We start from the raw sequence: 20,887 nt of genomic DNA on the forward strand, positions 1-20,887 counted from the left end.
ATGTTAATCCAACAGCTGTTGACCAACAACCACCCTTCCTAAACTCCCGTCCGTAGATAATTTCTTGTCAATTTTGACCGTCCGATTACCATCACCCTTCATCCCCACCGTCCAATTCATTTACGAGGTTGAATTTCAGAAGATTGAAGACAGAGAGAGAGAGACAACAACCAGGGAGAGTAGCCTCCCAGCTCTCTCTCTCTCTCTCAATACACCGTCCGGCGAGTCTCGAATACTTTCCGGCGACTTTGACAGACTCCGGCGACACTCCGAGCTCTATAATCTCCACATTTGTAATGTATTTGCCTGGGGAGATGTTAAAAAATTTTGTATGAATTTTTGGAATTGTGAGCATGTGAGCATTGTTTTAGGGTTTATGCGGTGATCGAAGGCGAATCCGAATCGAATTTGGAGGAGTAATGGAGCAAAGTGCGACGGTGTCTGATTTTCCACAGAGGAAGCTCGCTAAACAACTCGAATTCACCGCGATGTGCAGAGCTTCGGCGAATGCAATATTACCGGCGCATCCCCAAGCTCAATTACAAGCGAAATTGCTTGCATTAGCAAAGCCACAATCACCACCACCGCCGCCGCAGTCAAAACGGCAACGGCGGCTACGGGCGGCGCATCCATTGCCAGTAGCGTACGTTCTATCTTCTCTTTAACTTTTGTTTTTTGAGATTTGTTTTGATGAGCTTTTCATTTGAGTATGGAATGAATGTATATATATTAATGAAGTGAAGATTTTAAATGTTAATTGATATGAGAATGGAAATGTATATAAAAATGTGGTGATTAGTGGAAATCTCTAATGGAACTTGGTAATATACAAAAATTCTACTTATATACTGTCAAAATTTAAGATTGATTGTTATGCATGGTCACGTTAAGTTGTTTGAAATTACTTGTAAATTTGTACCTATTCATATTTCTATGGGTAACCAAATAAAAAAAATGATTTTTTTTTTTTTTGGTTGAAAAAATCTCCATTATGTCACATCTCTAACTGCTGATAGCTCAGTTGTATTTGTATAGAAAGATAATGATATGGGGTTTGTTGTAAATTTAGTTGAACATATGGTATTTGGGTTTTTTTATTTTTATTTTTTTTATAATTTATTTGATTGTCAGCAAGACTGCTAAACAAAAGAAGAAAAGGAAGAGGATGGGAGATTATCTAGATTTGCCTAACTAAAAGATATCAATCCTCAAAAACTCTTATATGAAGAATCTGTCCAATTTTCTTATTATGGGGCACAGACATGATTGAGCTTGCTGACCCACGAAGTATGGATACAGATGCCATAGATTACAATATGGACATACCAATATGATTTTTTTTAGATTTGTACCAATATGATATTTCAAAAAAAAAAAAAAAAAAAAAACTGATGACATGATGCAGGAGAGACACAATAATAAACAAAATATAATTACATTCGTATTTTGTTTTATCAAAGCAATAAGAAATCTTTTTCCCATATTCTATATATTGGAAAAGAAGTGTAAAAAAATATATATATTTTGTAAAAATCTATATTGACAAACAAATTGGATTTAAGGATGTAGAGTTCCCAAAACTAAAAAGCTGAAAGAAAATAGGATTAATATGTATAAATATGCATTACTTTTATTTTGACAATATAAAAAAAAAAAAAAAAAAAGTTGTAAGGAAGAGGATTAGTTTTAGGAAAATGTCTCGTAGCTCAAATTTGGTGGCTCAAAAGTGGCTCAAATGGCCAAAACGACGTCGTTTTGGCCATTTTTATGTTGTTCTGTACTCAAAACGACGTCGTTTTGGCCATTTGAGCCACTTTATTTGTTGAGAAAGGCCTAAAATTGATTTTCCATCAACTGGTGTTTGTAAAATCTAGTTTTATATTAGTGGAGAAAGATCCATTGGTCATTGTATAGGATTGTGTTCAACCACATTACTTGAGGAAACTTGTGCAGATGATGTTTGCTGTGTTCTTTTTTGGTTGATTTTCACTTAGTTTTGATCCTTATTTGTTTGATTGTTTCTTTACTTCATGCAATGATGGTTTGTTTTGTACTGACAAACACATGACCATGTTTGTCTATTTTTCTTTTGAGAGTATAATACCCTTATGAGAGCATTTGAGTATACTTTTTAACGATTTTATTCTATTTTATCTGCTTTGTGCAAATATATGTTTCATTAGCACAATGGAGTCTCCAAAATCACAACAACAGAATAACATTGAAGTAAAGGATGGTACTCCAAAGAAACAAAAGCAGTGCCATTGCAGAAATTCTCGATGCTTGAAGTTGTAAGTTCATTGCCTCCAGTATGAATTTTAATCAATACACTGCTTTGATTGTGGGTACCTTCAGCTTTGGAGCTCGAGCCACTGGTTCTCATTAGCATAACATAATCACCCCACCCCCTGCTGGAAGGATACTCTTGCAGTGAGGTCATGCTGGAACAAACATTTTATCTGCCAAAGCTTTGGTTGTGTCAAATGCTCAGTTTAGTATGCTTCAAGTAGAGCATCCAAGATCTTTGTATTTTTTAGCTTTTCTGAACTATTATTTGCGGGAGACTGAATTGTTACTGTACAAATTCTCTCTCTCTCTCTCATGTATTGACTTATTGGGAAGAGGGTTTGCCATTCCTTCTCTTTCCTCTATATGACGTTCTTAATGGGACACTGAAGAGTACATAAATTTTTGTATGCCAAATCATTGAACTTGATGAATGCTAAAATGGTTGCAAATATTGTCCATCTTGCTTCATGACATGGTTTGTTTGGATTCAACTGGTTAAGCAACAGACAATTATATTTCAGGTCCTCTTGTGAGAATATAGTGTATAGAATTAGAGAAGATTGTATTGTGTATAGAATTAGGAAAGATTGTGGTGTAGCTATTTGGCTGTATTTCCTTTCTCGTATTTTCCTTTTTCAGTCATAGGTTTAGGGTTATATAAACCGGTGACCTCCTTGTAAAGAAACATAATTGACTATACAGATTCATTTAGAAAACTTACATGGTATCAGATCTAGTTTTCAAACCCTTGCCGCCATCGTGCAATCTTCTGGTTTACTAGTTCGTGATCTCTGGTTCTAGTTCACCTCGCGACACACTTAGGGTTTCGCTTGGTCTGGTATGCCTCGTCTGTCTCAGACGCACTCCCTCTTCGGTCGACTTCGTGGGTCATCGTTGTTCGACTGGTCTGGTTTTCTGGTCTAGTCTGACTCGTCTGTCTTAGACGCAATCCCTCGTGGGTCATCTACTTCGATCTCGGTTGAAGCTCCACTTGAAGCTGTCTGTTGTCGTCGTTGATCAACTTCATTGCCTCGGTCGACTTCTGGGCTTTTGATTCTCTGGATTGGCTCTCTCCCTCTCTATTTAGGTCTAGGTTTGGGTCTTGACCCATCTGACGGTTCTCTTATTTGGTATTTTGACCCCGTTCTGGAGTTTCTCCATTATTACGGTTTTGACCACAGTTTATATCTCTGATTTCAGTTGGGCCTATTTGACTTCTAAATATTGTGTGTTCATTGTTCTTGTTTATGAATACACCTTTGATGTCGGATACCCATCAGCTTCAGCCTCTTGCAAAGCCCAAAGCATTAGATGAGTATGTATTCTGCCATCAGTGGAGCCGTTGGAAGTATCATTGTCCCAAGAAGGGACATCTGCCAGCCTCATCTCTTCAGTAGTCTCAGAATCAGTTCTGTGTTCCTCCCGCAACTTCAACAGCATCCGCTGTAGCTTTTGATCCTGACTTGCCTTCTTCAAGTGCTCAAATTAGTCAACTTCAGCATATACTGTCTACCTCCCAGCCATCCCCGTCTGCCTCCATTGTTTCTTCTCTTCATTTAGGTTTGCTTGGGTCTTCTTTAAGTATTTCTTCGTCTGTCTGGATTTTTGATTCGAGTGCCTCTCATTATATGACTCCCCATCTCTCTTTGCTTCAAAATTGTACTCCTTATTTTCCTATTACTACCAATACTGTTAATGGGTCTGGTATGTCTGTCATATCTATTGGGTTTATCTTACCGTCTGCTATGTCTGCTATCTCTATTCCATCTGTCCTTTATGTTTCTCAGCTATCTATCAGTTTATTATCCATCAGTCAGCTTGATGCCTGTGGTTTTGATGTTCTCTTTTCTTTTTCTATCGGTTATGTGCAAGATCGGATGTTTAAATAGCACTGGTTGTAGAGTTGAAGACCTCTATGTGGTGGAGAGCTTGTATCTGTATATGACAACCTCTCTAACTGATTTTTCCTCTTTTCGGTTAGATTCTCTGTCCAATTCTTTCTACTTGTGGCATTTTAGATTAGGGCATTTGTCGGCTAATCGCTTACGGTCTTTAGCTCAGTCTGGTATATTGAGTATAGTTTCTCCTTGTGAACTTACTGAATGTCGGAGGTGTAAACTTGCCAAAATGACAGCCTTACCTTTTCGAAAAAATACTTCTGTATCTGATACACCATTTTCTTTAGTTCATACTGATGTTTGGGACCTTTCTCCTGCTCTCACCAAAGGGGGTTTTGCATACTATGTGTCATTTGTTGATCACTGCATCCGTTATACTTGGGTTTATCTTATGGCTCATAAGTCTGATTTCTATCAAATATACCGTATCTTTCAATCTTTGATTACTACTCAGTTTTGGTCTACAATTAAAGTGTTACGGTCTGACTTGGGTGGGGAATATTTTAAAAATGAGTTCTGTGAGTATTTGGCCAATTTGGGTACCATTCACCAAACATCCTGTATAGATACACCTGCCCAAAATGGTCGAGCCAAGCGTAAACACCGTCATCTCCTTGAGACAACTAGGTCTCTTCTTCTCTCTGCCTCAGTTCCGATTCCAATTTGGGGAGAGGCAGTTCTTATTGTTGCTTTTCTTCTCAACCACATGCATACTCCTCTTCTTTCTGGTCGGTCTCCTTATAAGGCTTTGTTTTCCCAAATTCCTAACTACTCCCTTCTTCGTGTGTTTGGGTCTTCCTGTTTTGTCCTTTTTTCCCGCAAAGATAGGACCAAACTTAGTGTCCGGTCTGTCCTCTGTGTCTTTTTGGGTTATAGTCCTATTCAGAAGGCTATCGGTGTTACGACCTTGTTTCCCGTCGTCTTTATGTCTCATGTCATGTTTCTTTTCTTGAACGTCTACCTTACTTTTAGTTTCCTCCTCTCACCGCTCTAGTTTCCAAAGAGGATTTAGTTCATATTGATCTGTTTCCTTCTGAGGTCCTATCTGATGAGTACATCTCCATAATTCCTCCTAAGCTTGTTCATCTTCTCCTCCTGCTTCACCTCTAGCTACTTCTCCTCCTTTGGTTTTTTCTTCTCCTTCGTTGTTAGTTTATTCTCGTCGCAAGGCTCCTCCTCCACCGGTTGTCTCTACCCCTACTGCTAATCCTCCTGCTTCTGACGACTCTAATCCTGCTGCACACCGATATCCTACTCGAGCGCGTCATCCTCCAAACAGGTTGGGTTGGTTTAATACATGTTTTTCTGTTTCCTATCGTACTTTTTTGTCTGCTATTCACTTTTTTTCAGAACCTCAGTCTTATAAGGAAGCTTGCCAGGATCCTCATTGAGTTCAAGCTATGGAGGATGAGTTGTCTGCTTTACAGAAAACTAGTACTTTGGAGTTGGTTCCTTTGCCTGCTGGTAATAATTTGGTTGGTTGCAAATGGGTCTACAAAGTCAAGACTCATTCTGATGGTTCTCTTGAGCGTTACAAAGCTCGTCTAGTTGCCAAAGGTTTCTCACAGGAGTATGGCATTGATTATGAGGAAACTTTTGCTCCTGTTGCCAAAATGACATTGTCCGTACTTTGATCTTTGTCGCTGCTGTTCGTTCTTGGCCTCTTTATTAGATGGATATTAAGAATGCTTTTCTTAATGGCCATCTCACTGAGGAGGTTTACATGCGTCCTCCCTCTGGCCTTCACCATTCCTCTGGACAGGTTTGTCGCCTTCGGCGTGCTCTGTACGGTCTGAAGCAGTCTCCTTGTGCTTGGTATGATCCCTTTTAGACTGCTATTACTGAGTTTGGGTTTCATCCTTGTGCCCAAGACTCTGCTTTATTTCTTCTCCACACCTCAGCCGGATTTGTTGCATTATTACTATATGTGAATGATATGATCATCACTGGCTCTGACTCTTCTGCTGTCTCTGAGGTCAAGCAGCATCTCTTTTGCACCTTCGAGATGAAGGATCTTGGTCCTTTGCGGTATTTTCTTGGTATGGAAGTTGCTTCTTCTCCAAAAAGCTATTTTCTGTCTCAAGCTAAGTATGCTAATGAGGTCATTCACCGTGCTGGTCTTACTGATACTAAGGTTTCTGATACACCTACTGAGTTTAATGTGAAGCTCAACTCTACTAATGGTGTCTCTCTAGATGATCCCACTTTATATCGCGAGCTTGTGGGTTGCTTAGTTTATCTGACGGTTACTCGTCCTGATCTTGCCTATGTTGTTCATGTGGTTAGCCAGTTTGTTTCTGCTCCTCACTTCCCACATTGGCCTGCATTGGTTCGGATTCTTCACAATCTCCGAGGTACTATTTTTCAGGGTTTACTATTGTCCTCTACTTCCTCTCTGGATTTGGTGGCCTATGCTGATTCTGATTGGGCTGGTGATGTTACTGATCGCAAGTCCACGTTTGGTTTCTGTATGTTTCTTAGCGATTCCTTGATCTCTTGGAAAAGCAAGAAACAAACTGTTGTTGCTCGCTCTACTGTTGAAGCGGAGTACCGTGCTATGGTTCATGTTACTGCTGAGATTGTTTGGTTTCGTTGTCTCTTATTTGATTTGGGTGGCCCTTAGTCTTCTCCGACCTCCCTCTATTGTGACAACCGCAGTGCTATTCAGATTGCCCACAATACTATCTTCCATGAACGGACGAAACGCATTGCGATTGATTGTCACTTTGTCCGACAGCATCTGCAGTCTGGCTCTATCTCGCTTCCTTTTGTCTCTTTGGCTTTGCAATTTGGGGACTTCTCTACCAAGACTGACACTACCGCTTCGTTTTAGTTTCTTCTTAGCAAACTCTTAGTGTTTTCTGCTAAAACACCTTGAGTTTGAGCGGGAGTGTGAGAATATATTGTGTATAGAATTAGGGAAGATTGTGCTGGAAATTTGTGTTAATAATAAGATAGTGGCATGTATATAATATGATAGTGGTGTTGGTGGTAGATAGTGGCATGTATAGAATATGTGATAGTGGTGTTGGTGGTAGATAGTGGCATGTATAGAATATGTGATAATATGTTAGTGGTAGATAGTGGTAATATATAATATGTAAGTGGCATATAATGGGTTATAATGATGTTTGTAATATCTCCTATATAAGGAGTGTCATTTGGTCTTGTAAGATAAGAAGTTTTGAATATAACAGAAATATATTCCTTCTTCCTCATATTTTTCGGAATTCTTCTTCCTCATATTTTTTAAGTGATTGTATTGTGTATAGAATTAGGAAAGAGTGTGGTGTAACTATTTGGCTGTATTTCCTTTTTCGTATTTTCCTTTTTCAGTCATAGGTTTAGGGTTATATAAACTAGTGACCTCCTTGTAAAGTAACATAATTGAATATACAGATTCATTCAGAAAACTTACAGTCCTCTATATTGATTTTTTGACGCCTGGTGTGGATGTACAAAAAACTACTGATGTGTGTTTGTCTGTGTTTCTATAAGATCAAAATATTTTTTTTTTAAAAAGGCCCAATATTAATTAATGAGTGTCACACAAGGTAATAGTATCACAGATGCCTGCTCATTAAAAATCTAATACATATGTAATTTGACTAAATGATGTTATGTGCTGAATCATCATTTATTTTCTTTTCTTTCTGACTAAATGATATGTAATTTGACTAAATGATGTTGTAATTTGACTAAATGAAGTTGTTTAGTCATTATAATGCCGACTTTTAAAAATTATCAGGTACTGTGAGTGCTTTGCTGCAGGGATTTATTGTGATGCTTGCAACTGCACAAATTGTCACAATAATGTTGAGCATGATGCTGCTAGGCAAGAGGCTGTTGGAGCGACATTAGAGCGTAACCCAAATGCTTTCCAACCAAAGATTGCTAACAGTCCACATAAATCACAGGATGGTAGGGTATGTGGACTGACTCCCTCAATGATGAAACAATTCTATCTAGTTTATGATGTTAATATTAATGTTTTTCTTTGCTCGGTCACTGTTCTTGCGGATTTTAGCAAATCAGCTTAGTGTTAACCCAAGTACTGGTTCTTCACATTATTGAGTATATATAAGAAGTATCATTTGTTTGGATGTCCACTTTCTTTTCTTTTTTTCGAGCTTTGTTTAATATTCAGTGTTACCACTCTGGCGCCCTCAATTTAGCATAATGTCTTTTTTATGTGGTGGTAACTCTTAGGAGCCGGTCACTGAGGTTGGTAATTTAATATCATCTGAAAGTTCATTTTTCACTTCAGCTGCCACTGGTTGAGCTGTTGAAATTTCCTCGTTTACTTATTGATAAAATTCATGTATTATTGATTGATTGTGATGATTCTGTATTACAAGATTGATGAATTACAATTCCTATACAATCTATATATAGAAGAAAATGTGGTAGTAGGTGTAGTGGAGGTGATAGTGGGTTAGGTGAAGTGGAGTGTGTGGTGAAGTGGAGGTAGGTGAAGTGGAGTGTGTAGTGGAGTAGGTGAAGGTAAAGATGGGAAATTCTAACAGCCCCCCGCAAACTCAAGGAGGAGAGAAACTAACCAACTTGAGTTTGGAGAGAGTAACAAAACAAGAAAATACATAAAAATAAAAAAGGATAGGAGACACTGTATGGTCGTGTCAGACCGTTGGTGAAGACACTGTATGGGGTGTCATAACGTTGTAGAGGACACTGTATGGTGGTGTCAAAACGTTGTAGAGGACACTGTATGGTGGTGCCAGACCGATGTAGAAGACAGTTTATGGGGTCATGTCGGACCGTTGTAGTAGACAATGCTGTGACAGTTGTTGTGACAGTTTACGGAGTCTTGTTGGACCCTTGTAGAAACTAACCGGAATCAAGGTCGGGACAGTTTACAGAGTCTTGTCGGACCCATAAAGGAGCTAACCGGAATCAATGTCGGGACAGTTTACAGAGTCTTGTCGGACCCTTGTAGAAATTAACCGGAAACAATGTCGGGACAGTTTACAGAGTCTTGTCGGACCCTTGTAGAAACTAACCGGAATCTATGTCGGGACAGTTTACAGAGTCTTGTCGGACCCTTGTAGAAACTAACCGGAATCTATGTCAGGACAGTTTACAGAGTCTTGTCGGACCCTTAAAAAAGTCGCACCCTCAAAAGGTGTGCCCAATTTTGTCAAAAGGCGTGCCATCAAAAGGCGTGCCCAATTCATCAAAAGGCGTGCCATCAAAAGGCGTGTCCACTTTATCAAAAGATGTGCCATGAAAAGGCGTGCCAGTTTGTCGGGCGGCAAAAGGCGCGCGATATGCGTGGCTGCCTCGGCTATTTAACCAAGACGAAGGCTGAGGCATACCATTCTGAAACCTCTGAAACCAACCCTTCGCTGAAAAACTCTGCCTCTGCGGAGAGAGAAACTGTGGAACACTTTGTTGCCATTCTGTCACCAACCCTTCCGAACATTACCAGTCTGAAATTGCTATTTCGCTGAAACACTTAGCAACCCAAAAACATGGCCTCTTCTTCCCGTCCAGCTACCCAGAACCTGCTCACGCTCTTTCCAGAACTGAACGAGCCCACAAGAGAAATAACTGGTGCGGAGGCCAGTGAACCTCAACCAAACACCTCTGGTTTTGCTCCATTGAACTTTCCGATGCGGTCGGTGGAGCAAAAAATGGCGGTGCAAACTGATATTGAGGCTAATCAGTATACTCTGAAGTCATGCGTGGAAACCATGACGGCGGTCACAAATTTGTCGAACCGGCTGCAGAGTAGGACAAATGAGGTGCAGCAGTTAAATTCCCAGCTGGCTCTGCTCCAACGCATGTATAAGGATGCGCGAGCAGAGATAAGCGTGCTAAGGGCGGAAAACAAGGAACTGAAGCGGAAGGCCACCGTAATGTTCCGTTTTGGAGGGCCGCCATATACTGCAGTGGAGGAGCAGGGAGTAGTGATCATGCCCAGTGGAGTGGGAAATACGGAGGCAACACCGGCAAGGGCCGCCCAGGACGGAGGCAAGAAGAAAAGACCGGCGGCAGAGTAGAGAAGGGATGTCGGTGTGTGGCCGTCTGCAGAAAAGAAAACAAAGCCGTTGTTGTGTTTGTTATTTTTATTTTTATTTTTATTTTTTATTTTTTATGTTTTATTTTTTTTTTTATTTTTTTTATTTTTTTTTTGTGTTTTGTGTAAAATGGTGATCGGGGAGGATCCCTGAGATGAATAAAATATAGTTTGGTGTGCAAAACTATATGGTATGAATGGAATTGAAAAAAAAAGATTAAAAAATAAAAATAATGTAGTTGGAAATCAAACGGAAGAGAGATGATGTGGTTTTTTGTTTTTTTTTTTTTTTTTAATATATTTATATATATATATATATAATAAAGAAAGTGAGGAACAAGAGTGGAATGAAAAGAATCGTGGGTCACATGGGTGAGTAAAAAGAAAAAAAAAAAATAAAGAAAGGAAAAGAGAGGGGACAAAAGTTGATGCCTGGTGTGATGATATTGGAGAATGGAAAAAAGGTATATAATAATTAGAAAAGTGAATGGGGGTGACCGAGAGAGAGAGTGTGTGTCGGTTGAGAGAGAGAGAGAGTATGTTTCCCTCAAAACAGTGTGTATAATAATTAGAAAACTTTGTTTTCTTTTCTCATTTCTGGTGAGTATGTGTCCCTTCCCATTCAGGAGCCAGATATATGCCATATGTAGAGAGATAGATAACCAGAACGAGGGAGAGGTTTCAGCTGCCCGAAGCTTTGGTGGGTGGTGCGGCCGGATAGCCGAGGGAGAGAAAGCTGTATGTGTGAGAGCTCTGCGGGTGGTGGAGGAGGTGAGAGAGGCGACCGGCGTGTCAGAGTGACAACGGCGGAGGAGGGAGATCGAAGACAACATCGACGACGATGGAGGGACTGCGACCAAACTCATGGCCAAACTCGGTTACGCCATCGTTTTGCTCCAAAATCAGATCGAAGAATTCATTAGGGACAATCCGCCTGACTGCATAGTCTCCGACATGTTCTTCCCATGTTCTTCCCATGGACTGTCGACCTCGCTGACGGTGTAGTCCTCCTTGAGCTCCTAACGGGAAGAAAGCCCGTGGACTTGTCACAGCCACCAGGTCAAGAAAATCTTGTTGCTTGGGCTCGTCCGCTACTCACAACGAAGGTACAGTCCGATTCCGAGGAGTTCTTGATTCCGGGTCTTCTCGATGAGATTCGCATGGCGAGGTCTGAATTACAGGACCATTTCAAGGCCAAATCCAGGTACGGAGTATTTGTCGATGTCGTCGAAGATGAGGTAGGGCAATGGCGGAAAGGTATGGGTAGAAAATAAACGGAATAGGTTGAGATCCGGCGGACGGCTAGGGTGAGGTTGCCGCCCGCCGGTGAAGCGAAAGTATTAGGTTCTAAACCTGCTCTGATACCATGATAAAATTCATGTATTATTGATTGATTGTGATGATTCTGTATTACAAGATTGATGAATTACAATTCCTATACAATCTATATATAGAAGAAAATGTGGTAGTAGGTGTAGTGGAGGTGATAGTGGGTTAGGTGAAGTGGAGTGTGTGGTGAAGTGGAGGTAGGTGAAGTGGAGTGTGTAGTGGAGTAGGTGAAGGTAAAGATGGGAAATTCTAACACTTATGCATACCACATTGAGTGGAATGATGTCAATCCAAATGGTAATCACCATTTCTATGGAATTTAAATGGGAATTTCATGATAAATTTTGTTTGCAAGTGCTTGGTTTTATAATTGGTTGGGCACTAGCTAGCTTTTTTGGCTTCCACGTGGAACAAAATTTGATACTTTCAGGATGAATTGTTTGTCTTGATAACTCTGGAAATTCACTATTTTTACTCGTACAGTTGTGATCTTATCAGATTAAGTGTTTACTGAGGAAGCCAGAATATGTACGTGAATTAGGAACTAGTTGAAGAGGATATAATTATTGGCATATACATATGTCCATTATAAATACAACAGATTTAATCCATCATGTATCGCTTAACGTAATTGGAAAAACTTTACAAATGTTTTTCTTTTATTTTATTTATAAAAAAAATTAAATCCCTCTTAGAAAGGAAAAAAAAGAAGAGAAGAAGTTTATTTTAGAAAATTTAGCAAGAATGAATGGTTTTTGGATAAACCAAATGCACAAACCTGGTTGCTTTTTAAGTTGATTATTGGGCATGTTTAAATACCACAGTCCAACTCCTGCCATTGCAAGTAACAAGATTTCATTGCAAGTAACAAGATTTATGCTGCCATCACCTAGTGTCTGTTTGTTGAACCATTACATTCATCATGATCACCATTAATGTAAAAATAAAATATGAATGGCTACCATTTCCATGATTCATGTTATTATTGCACACTGAAATTGATAGAGCTACCTGCTACTAGATATCCATCACGTTTAGTGGGTCACTACGTTACTTATTTTGTACAATGTTAAGTATTGACTAGTGAGCATTTTCTTTTTAAGAAAAATTATGAAATGTGAAAGATTTGAAATGTTGCTTGTTAATGTACACCTAAACCTACTCCACTAAACCTAACCCACTACACCACTCCACCTCCACTTCACCTACTCCACTACACACTCCACTTCACCTACTACACCACTCCACCTCCACTTCACCTACTCCACTACACACTCCACTTCACCTACTCCACCACTCCACCTCCACTTCACATCTCCATCTCCTATATAATGTACATACAATACATCAAAATATATATCAATCAATAATACATAAATTTTAACATGGTATCAGAGCAAGGTTAAAGATCTTGGTGTTCTTCGCCTTCCGGCGGGCGGCAACCTTGCCTTGACCGCCCGCCGAATCTCAACCAATTCAAACCTCCCTCTCCCTCTTGGCACCTCACTTTCTCTGAGCATGATTGCATCCCACCTCCTGCAAACGATTAGCAATGGTTTCAACAGTAGCAGTTTTGTTAATCCCAACCTCATAACACCTGACAATGAACTTCTCCTTATAGGAGAGGCCGTCGCCGGTCAAGCTCCCAAGGCGGAGACGGTCCGCCAAGTTGTTGTCGAAGCCCTTGGGCTCTCTCTCTTCGGTGGCCACCGCCAGAATCGGAAGAGGAGCTCTCACAGAAGACGGAGACAGAAACGAACAAGAAGAAGAAAACAAAGCGTTTCGTCGGCGAATTGAGACGAGCCTCGAAGAAGCGCCCAGAAATTGGCACTGCTTCTTTAGGGCTTGAATGTTCCCGGCATTGCATGACGATGAAGGAACCTTCAACAACATCCTTCCTTCTTAATCTCTCTCTCTCTCTTTGTCTCTCTCTCTACAACTTGAACATGTATAGAAGAGATCTCTGTGATTCTGTGTCCGTAACAGTGCTTTCCCTTTGGCGGCGACAATTCTTGAGCCATTCGGTTAGTGTCCCTGCACAGTCAAGTTAACAGCCATGTCATCCTCCAAGGTGAGCTTGAAGCTACTCATTGACACAAAGGCCCACAAGGTCCTCTTTGCAGAAGCTGGAAAAGACTTTGTGGACTTCCTCTTCAACATTCTTTCTCTTCCTGTTGGGACTGTAGTCAGGCTCCTCGCCAATACCAGCATGATTGGCAGCCTTGGAAATCTCTATGAAAGCGTTGAAAATCTGAATGAAACTTACATGCAATCTAAACAGAGCAAAGAGACTCTGTTGAAACCCCAAGCACCATCAAGTTCGGCACAAGTTGCTCTTTTGTTGACCGTCTTCAAATGGAGTGCAAAGCAAGTTGGTACCTGGGTCTTGTCCAGCATAGAGAGAGTGGTAGTGGTACCCTTTTTTGTGCCAAGGGACAGACATCATCACCTTCCTTACCTTTTTCTTATTTTATCCTCCACTTTACACCTCACATGCCTCATGCATCTCCCTTCTCTCTGCTCTCTGAAATCTCCCTCTCTCCACTAATTCCTTTTATTCTTATTATTATTATGAACAACCTCAGAACCCATGTGCTCTTTGATCCCTTTTATGACACTTTCTTTATTTTATTATTTTATTTTATCTTTAAAAAAAAAAAAAAAAAAAAGAAGCCACCCACGTGGGCTTGCCCTCTCTCTTTCTTCCGTTTGATTTCCAAATCTATTATTTTTATTTATTTTCTCTGAACCCCTTTTTTAATCTCTTTCAAATACCCATTTTTATTTTATTATATACTCAACATTCCCATCATTCTTTTCCCCACTCCAATATATTATACTAGCCTTCATTGATTCCACGGGCTTCCACCACTTCATTTTATTTATTATTATTATTCTTATTTTCACCACCACAAAAAAAAAAAAAAAAAAAACTACATTCATTCCAGTTGATTTTTCTACATTACCACACCTCCCATTCGAGTTTGCAAAAACACACTTGTTTTATTCATATCAGGGATTCACCCCGCTCACCATTCCAAACCCAACACACAAAAAAAAAAAAAAAAAAAACACAAAAAAAAACAAAACAAAACAAAACAAAACAAACACCAAAACATTTGTTTTCTTTTCTGTAGACGGCCACCCACCAACCTCACTTCCACTACTCTGCCGCCGGTCTCTTCTTTTTGCCTCCGTCCTGGGCGGCCCTTGACGGTGTTGCCTCCGTGTTTCCCACTCCACTGGGCACGATCACTCCTCCCTGCTCTTCCACTACAGCATATGGCAGACCTCCAAATCGGAACATAACGGTGGCCTTCCGCTTCAGCTCCTTATTTTCCGCTTTTAGCACACTTATCTCTGCTCGCGCATCCTTATACATGCGTTGGAGCAGAGCCAGCTGGGTGTTTAACTGCTGCACCTCATTTGTCCTACTCTGCAGCCGGTGCGACAGGTTTGTGACCGCCGTTATGGTCTCCACACATGACTTCAAAGTATACTGATTGGCCTCAATATCAGTTTGCACCGCCATTTTTTGCTCCACCGACCGCATCGGAAAGTTCAACGGAGCAAAACCAGAGGCGCTTGGTTGAGGTTCACTGGCCACCGCACCAGTTATCTCTCTTGTTGACTCGTTGAGGTCGGGAAAGAGAGTGAGCAGACCACGGGACGAAGAGGCCATATTCTAGGTAGCTGAACGGGAAGACGAGGCCATGTTATGGGTTGCTGAGTGTTTCAGAGAAGGGTTGGTTACAGAATGGCAACAGAGTGTTCCAGAATCTCTTTCTCAGAAACGGAAGAGTTTTTTCAAAGGACTTTCGGCGGTTTCAGACTGGTTTGCACAGCCTCCGCCTCAACCTTGGTTAAATAGCCGAGGCAGACACGCGCATCATGCGCCTCTCGGCGCTCGCCGACAACATGGGCGCTCCTTTTGATAGGCACGCCTTTTGATGGCACGCCTTTTGAAAAATTGGGCACACCTTTTGAGGGTGCGACTTTTTAGGGGTCCGACAAGACTCTGTAAACTGTCCCGACACTGATTCCGGTTAGCTCCTTCAGGGGTCCGACAAGACTCTGTAAACTGTCCCGACATTGATTCCGGTTAGCTCCTTCAAGGGTCCGACAAGACTCAGTAAACTGTCCCGACATTGATTCCGGTTCGCTCCTTCAAAGGGTCCGACAAGACTCTGTAAACTGTCCCGACATTGATTCCGGTTAGTTTCTACAAGGGTCCAGCAAGACTCCGTAAACTGTCACAACAACTGTCACAACAGTGTCTGTTACAACGGTCCGACATGATCCCGTAAACTGTCTTCTACATCGGTCCGACATGACCCCATAAACTGTCTTCTACATCGGTCTGACACGACCACACAGTGTCTGCTACAACGGTCCGACATGACCCTGTAAACTGTCTGCTACAACGGTCCGACATGACCCCATAAACTGTTTGCTACATCGGTCTGACACGACCATACCGTGTCTCCTATCCTGTTTTATTTTATTTATCAGTTTACTTTCCTGTTTTGTTACTCTCTTCAAACTCAAGTTGGTTAGTTCCTATCCTCCTTGAGTTTGAGGGGGCTGTTAATGTACGCCTAAACCTACTCCACTAAACCTAACCCACTACACCACTCCACCTCCACTTCACCTACTCCACTACACACTCCACTTCACCTACTCCACCACTCCACCTCCACTTCACATCTCCATCTCCTATATAATGTACATACAATACATCAAAATATATATCAATCAATAATACATAAATTTTAACATTGCTAATAATAAAGCTCTCTCTCTCTCTCAAGTATAGTAATTTATATCCTCTATGATGAACTTTTCCTTTGAATGGATGGGTCTCAGTGTTAAATGTTAGCCTGTTTATTCTTGTATGTGTCCAAAGTTTCTCACTGTGGCACAAGTCCTTTTTATTTCTCTTTGGTCAAAACATTAGGCTTCTATAAAAGGGATTTTGTTTTGTTTCATTGTTTATTGAAATTTGATAATTCCTTGGTTAACATCTGTATTTTATTTTTAAAACATCAATCTTTCTCAGTAAGAATGACATGTAGTTGAACTCACAAAACTAATGCAGGAAGAGGCAAGGGAGGTTACAGCAATGGCAATACACAACAAAGGATGTAACTGTAAAAAATCAGGGTGTCTCAAGAAGTATTGCGAGTGCTTTCAGGCCAACGTTCTGTGTTCTGAAAATTGTAAATGCATGGACTGCAAAAACTTTGAAGAAAATGAAGAGAGAAAGGCTCTTTTCCATGGGGACCATGCTAATTTTATGTCTTACATTCAACAGGCAGCCAACGCAGCAATTAACGGGGCCATTGGGACTTCACATCTTGGTACCCTTCCAGCATTAAAGAAGAGAAAAAATCAGAAACTTTTTTTCGGTGGAACAGCCAGCGATCAATCTATTCATAGGATTACACAGTTTCAACAGGTTCATCTTTCTAAGATTTCTAAATATAGCAATGTCATGTCTGGTTTTTCATTATAGAAAACTGACTGGTTGATCCTAGTAAACATTTACCTTTACATCTAATTTAGATTTTTCTTTTCATTTTCTAAGTTGATTGTTTTTTAAGTTAAATGTTAATGTAGTGCTATACCCGTTGGTGCAAATTATTTATGTAATTCTATTTCTCCTTGAATGGACACAACTTATTTGCAATTCTATTTTAGGTGGCAAAGTGATGTAGCTTGACTTTACTCTTTTGTTTGGTTGGACGTTTAAGAAAATTCCTTGAACCTTGCAACTTCAAATAAGATTTCAAATACGCTTTTGTTTTCCTCCATCTTCATTAGCTAAGAAACTTAGTATTTGATTGCTATTATTTCACTCAGGAAAACCGTTTAAGAGCTCCTGCTACCTCATCTTCACTGTTATCAGCTCCTGGTTCTTGCACTATTTCAGCATCATCTATGGGATCTTCCAAATTGATATACAGGTATGTATTGCCTGAAGTTATATGGTTTAGGTAATGCTTCATATTTGTGATGTTCTGATGTTCTTGTATGTAGCAAGAAATTACTCCACTTTTTGTGCAATTATACTGTGCCTATTGAATGAAAGCTTGCCTTTTTGGCTTTCAAGAACTAAGTAGTACTGCTGTGTATGTTTGCAGGTCTCCGTCAGCAGACGTTCTTCAATCACAGGACGTAAAGGAGCTCTGCTCACTTTTGGTCATAGTTTCTGCAGAAGCTACGAAGGCCCTTGCAGGTCAACACACATTATGCAAGCTTGTTTTGCATCTCAGATTTTATCTATAGCTATAGCTAGAGTAAAAATGGCTATTGTCTTCTTCTTTTTTTACTTCTTCTTCCTTCTTTCTCTGTTTTAAGTGTGCATTAACATGGCCATTTTGCTCACTGCCTAAAACTCTTATTGGCGGTGGGAGATTTGTCTTGGTTTATTATCAATTCTTTTTTCTCTGTTTTAAATGTGCATTAACATGGCCATTTTGATGACTGCCTAAATTAATACCTTCAGTATTAGAAAACTCTTAATGGTAGTGGGAGATTTGGTCTTGGTTTATAATCAAATTTGCTTACCTAACTTGTATTGATATCTTTTATTTTCTATTTTTAATTTTTACACATTGATATGATGTCAATCACATATATGCTGCAAAAGGTCTCTCCATGATGATCTGTATTTTGCTTCTCTTTATTTTTTGTTTTCCTGAAGTTTATTTTATTACAAGAAATATGACAGATATGTTCTGTATGCTCTCATCGAGCACAAGGTTTGTTTTTTGAACTTTTCAGTTTGATTATTTCAGAAAAAAATGGATAAAAAGGGAGATCAGCTTGAAAGTTCTCTTGTTTCTTCTGATCAAGAGAAACATGGCAAAGTAGAAGATAATGTGCAAACATCTATTCCCGATGATTGTTTGAGCGGGGACCAAGTAGACACAGCAGGCAATTCTGGATCAGATGGAAGTGACGCACAAACTGGAAGGCCACCGTCTCCTTCAACACTTGCGCTGATGTGTGATGAACAAGACACAATGGTCATGGCAACTGGGTCTCCCGATGCTGCTGCAAGTAATGGAAGCTTGACTAATCAGTCATCGCAAGGGCAGATCTTCACAGAGCTTTATGCTGAGTAGGAAAGGATTGTCTTGACAAAGTTCTGGAATTTTCTCAACAGGCTCATCAGTTGTGGAAGCATTAAAGGTAAGGGTCTTCTGCTATTCCTTTTGGTATATTTTGTGTAAAAAACTTTTTGACTTGTTTCTACTATAGAATATCATGACACTTTGGGTTTCCTTTAGATTTTTGGAAATATTGGCGTTTTGTTTGTTTAGGTGGAAAACATTTTCTGGCATTTTGTACGATGGAAAACATTTTCCATGGTCAATGGAAAACAAGCTTATTTGGGTGGAAACGTGGAACAAGTTTTCCAGCCTAAAGTCTTACCAATGCCACCATACTTCTGCTGCCGCTGCCACCTCCACCTCAAGCATGATACCATCTCACCACCACCACTAATACTACTAGTAGAAAACTTTTCTACGGAAAACATTGTTTGAAAGAAGTTTTCTGTAGAAAATGTTTTCATATTAGAAAATGTTTTCCATTGAAACAAACAAAATGGGAGTGTTGAAAACATGTTTCATGAAACTTGCAAACACCAGTTTGTTTTGTACTTCTTCATGCATTTTTATGAATATTAACTTTGACACCTGCAACTTCGTAAAAAAATTGTTGTTCACATTTGCAGAAGCCATGTGTTCTCCATCACCAAAAATCAAATTAGGCATTCAACAAGAACCAGAGAATTGCGTCACGACTACAAAAACTGAAACTAGTCACAAGGAACTCGATGGCACGAGCATAGTAAAATCTGTTGATCAGGTTGTTGCCAAAATGTCATAGGCCGGTAGTACAGTCCTTTTTAGTACAGTCCCGAGGGCACGGCATACAAATGGAGAGATACAACCAGAGATCAAGAAACAGATGTAATAAGACAGATAAGTAATTCAGAAAATGTTCTCTGTCTCTGCAATGTTTACTGTAATAATACAATCTAGGGTCCCATTGTAGATCGAAGAATAAATCACAACAGACCCTTCATTAATATTGTAAGATCATTAATGTATTTATGGTTCACTTGAAGCGTTTTTCTCAGCTTCATCTTTGTCTTTGTCCTGGTATGGTGCAAATGCAATTCATTTCAAATTTCTCAAATTTGCCCCTCTGAGATTTCTACAGATTTGTCTTGTTTTCAAACGAAGGTGGGATTAGTGAACTGGATAACATGGGGAATATGATAATTTTATTTATTTTTTATTTTTTATTTGGTAACCAAATTATGAACTGGTATTGTCCCTTATATACATGCCAAGGAAATTGATTTTTGATTATTCTTTCATTTTTTTTTTTTTTTTTTTCGGAACGATGGCATTTTACCTACTTGTAGTTTATCATGAAAACACGAGCCTGTTTAGGAATTGATTTTTTTAATAATTTTTTAACTTTTAAAAAAAAAAAGTGTAAAAAAATATTTCATTACTATAGTGATTTGTTTGGGATGTCCCATTGGGGCTAAAATAGTCATATAAAACAAAATAAGTTATTTTAGTTAGATAGAACAAAATATCACATCTAATCTATAATCATTTCATTTTTTCTATCACAAAAGTCAAAAAAATCAAAAAGTCTATCCCAAACGAGACTTTTTAGTCGTAGGTTAAAATAGTTAAAAAGTCAAAAAATCAACTCACATTCCAAATGAGTTCTTAATTTTTTAACTAACATTCAATTCCCAAACATAGCCTAATTATGTACCTATAACCCCAGTGAAATCTGAAACATCATATTGTAGAACTTGTTAATATTATTACAAAAATATATGACATTATTACAAACTGTATAATGTTATTTATGAATTATAAATTGTCATAATCTATTAAAAAAAGGGTCAGCTTGTCTCCAGTCCATAAAGTGGATTGAACGGTGTTGTTGGGTTAGTGGGGTCAATTACGGGTTCTATTTCAATGTTTCAAATCATTCAATGTATAGAGTTCGTCGAGTATTTTATCTCTGTAAGAAATCACATTGATCGGATATCAATAACTATTTGATCGGATCAGATTTTTGTTAACAATTCATTTTGAAAATTATATTTACAATTGACAGAAATAGGATATCGATAATCTAATTCGATCAAGTAACTATCGAATATCCAATCAACGTAATTTTTTACAAGAATAAAGAACTCGACGAGTTTTATATATTGAACGGTTCAAATCATTGAAATGAGACTCAAAGTGAGTTTTCATAAGCCTAGTAACACGCTCTAATCTAATCA

The 20,887-nt window shown here is 39.3% G+C and overlaps 1 protein-coding gene across 5 annotated transcripts; it reads left to right on the plus strand.

Annotated features, from left to right (window-relative positions):
- Positions 1-19,704, plus strand: LOC114321801 (protein tesmin/TSO1-like CXC 5). Of its 5 annotated transcripts, none has more exons than XM_028269020.2 (8): positions 14-643; positions 2,184-2,291; positions 7,936-8,113; positions 16,652-17,011; positions 17,416-17,519; positions 17,697-17,791; positions 18,354-18,750; positions 19,298-19,704. In XM_028269020.2, the coding sequence occupies exons 1-7, from the start codon at positions 420-422 to the stop codon at positions 18,365-18,367; spliced, it is 1,083 nt and encodes a 360-aa protein (XP_028124821.2). In that variant the 5' UTR covers positions 14-419; the 3' UTR covers positions 18,368-18,750; positions 19,298-19,704. The 5 variants fall into 5 exon arrangements, with proteins under 5 accessions (XP_028124822.2, XP_028124821.2, XP_028124823.2 ...); XM_028269022.2 differs by having other exon boundaries at positions 24-643; positions 16,868-17,011; XM_028269023.2 differs by lacking the exon at positions 7,936-8,113 and having other exon boundaries at positions 125-643; positions 16,652-16,772; positions 16,868-17,011.
- Positions 19,705-20,887: the final 1,183 nt, after the last annotated feature.

The sequence above is a fragment of the Camellia sinensis genome, chromosome 13, assembly GCF_055761805.1.
Source record: "Camellia sinensis isolate YWXY chromosome 13, ASM5576180v1, whole genome shotgun sequence".
In the NCBI taxonomy this organism is placed as follows: Eukaryota; Viridiplantae; Streptophyta; class Magnoliopsida; order Ericales; family Theaceae; genus Camellia; species Camellia sinensis.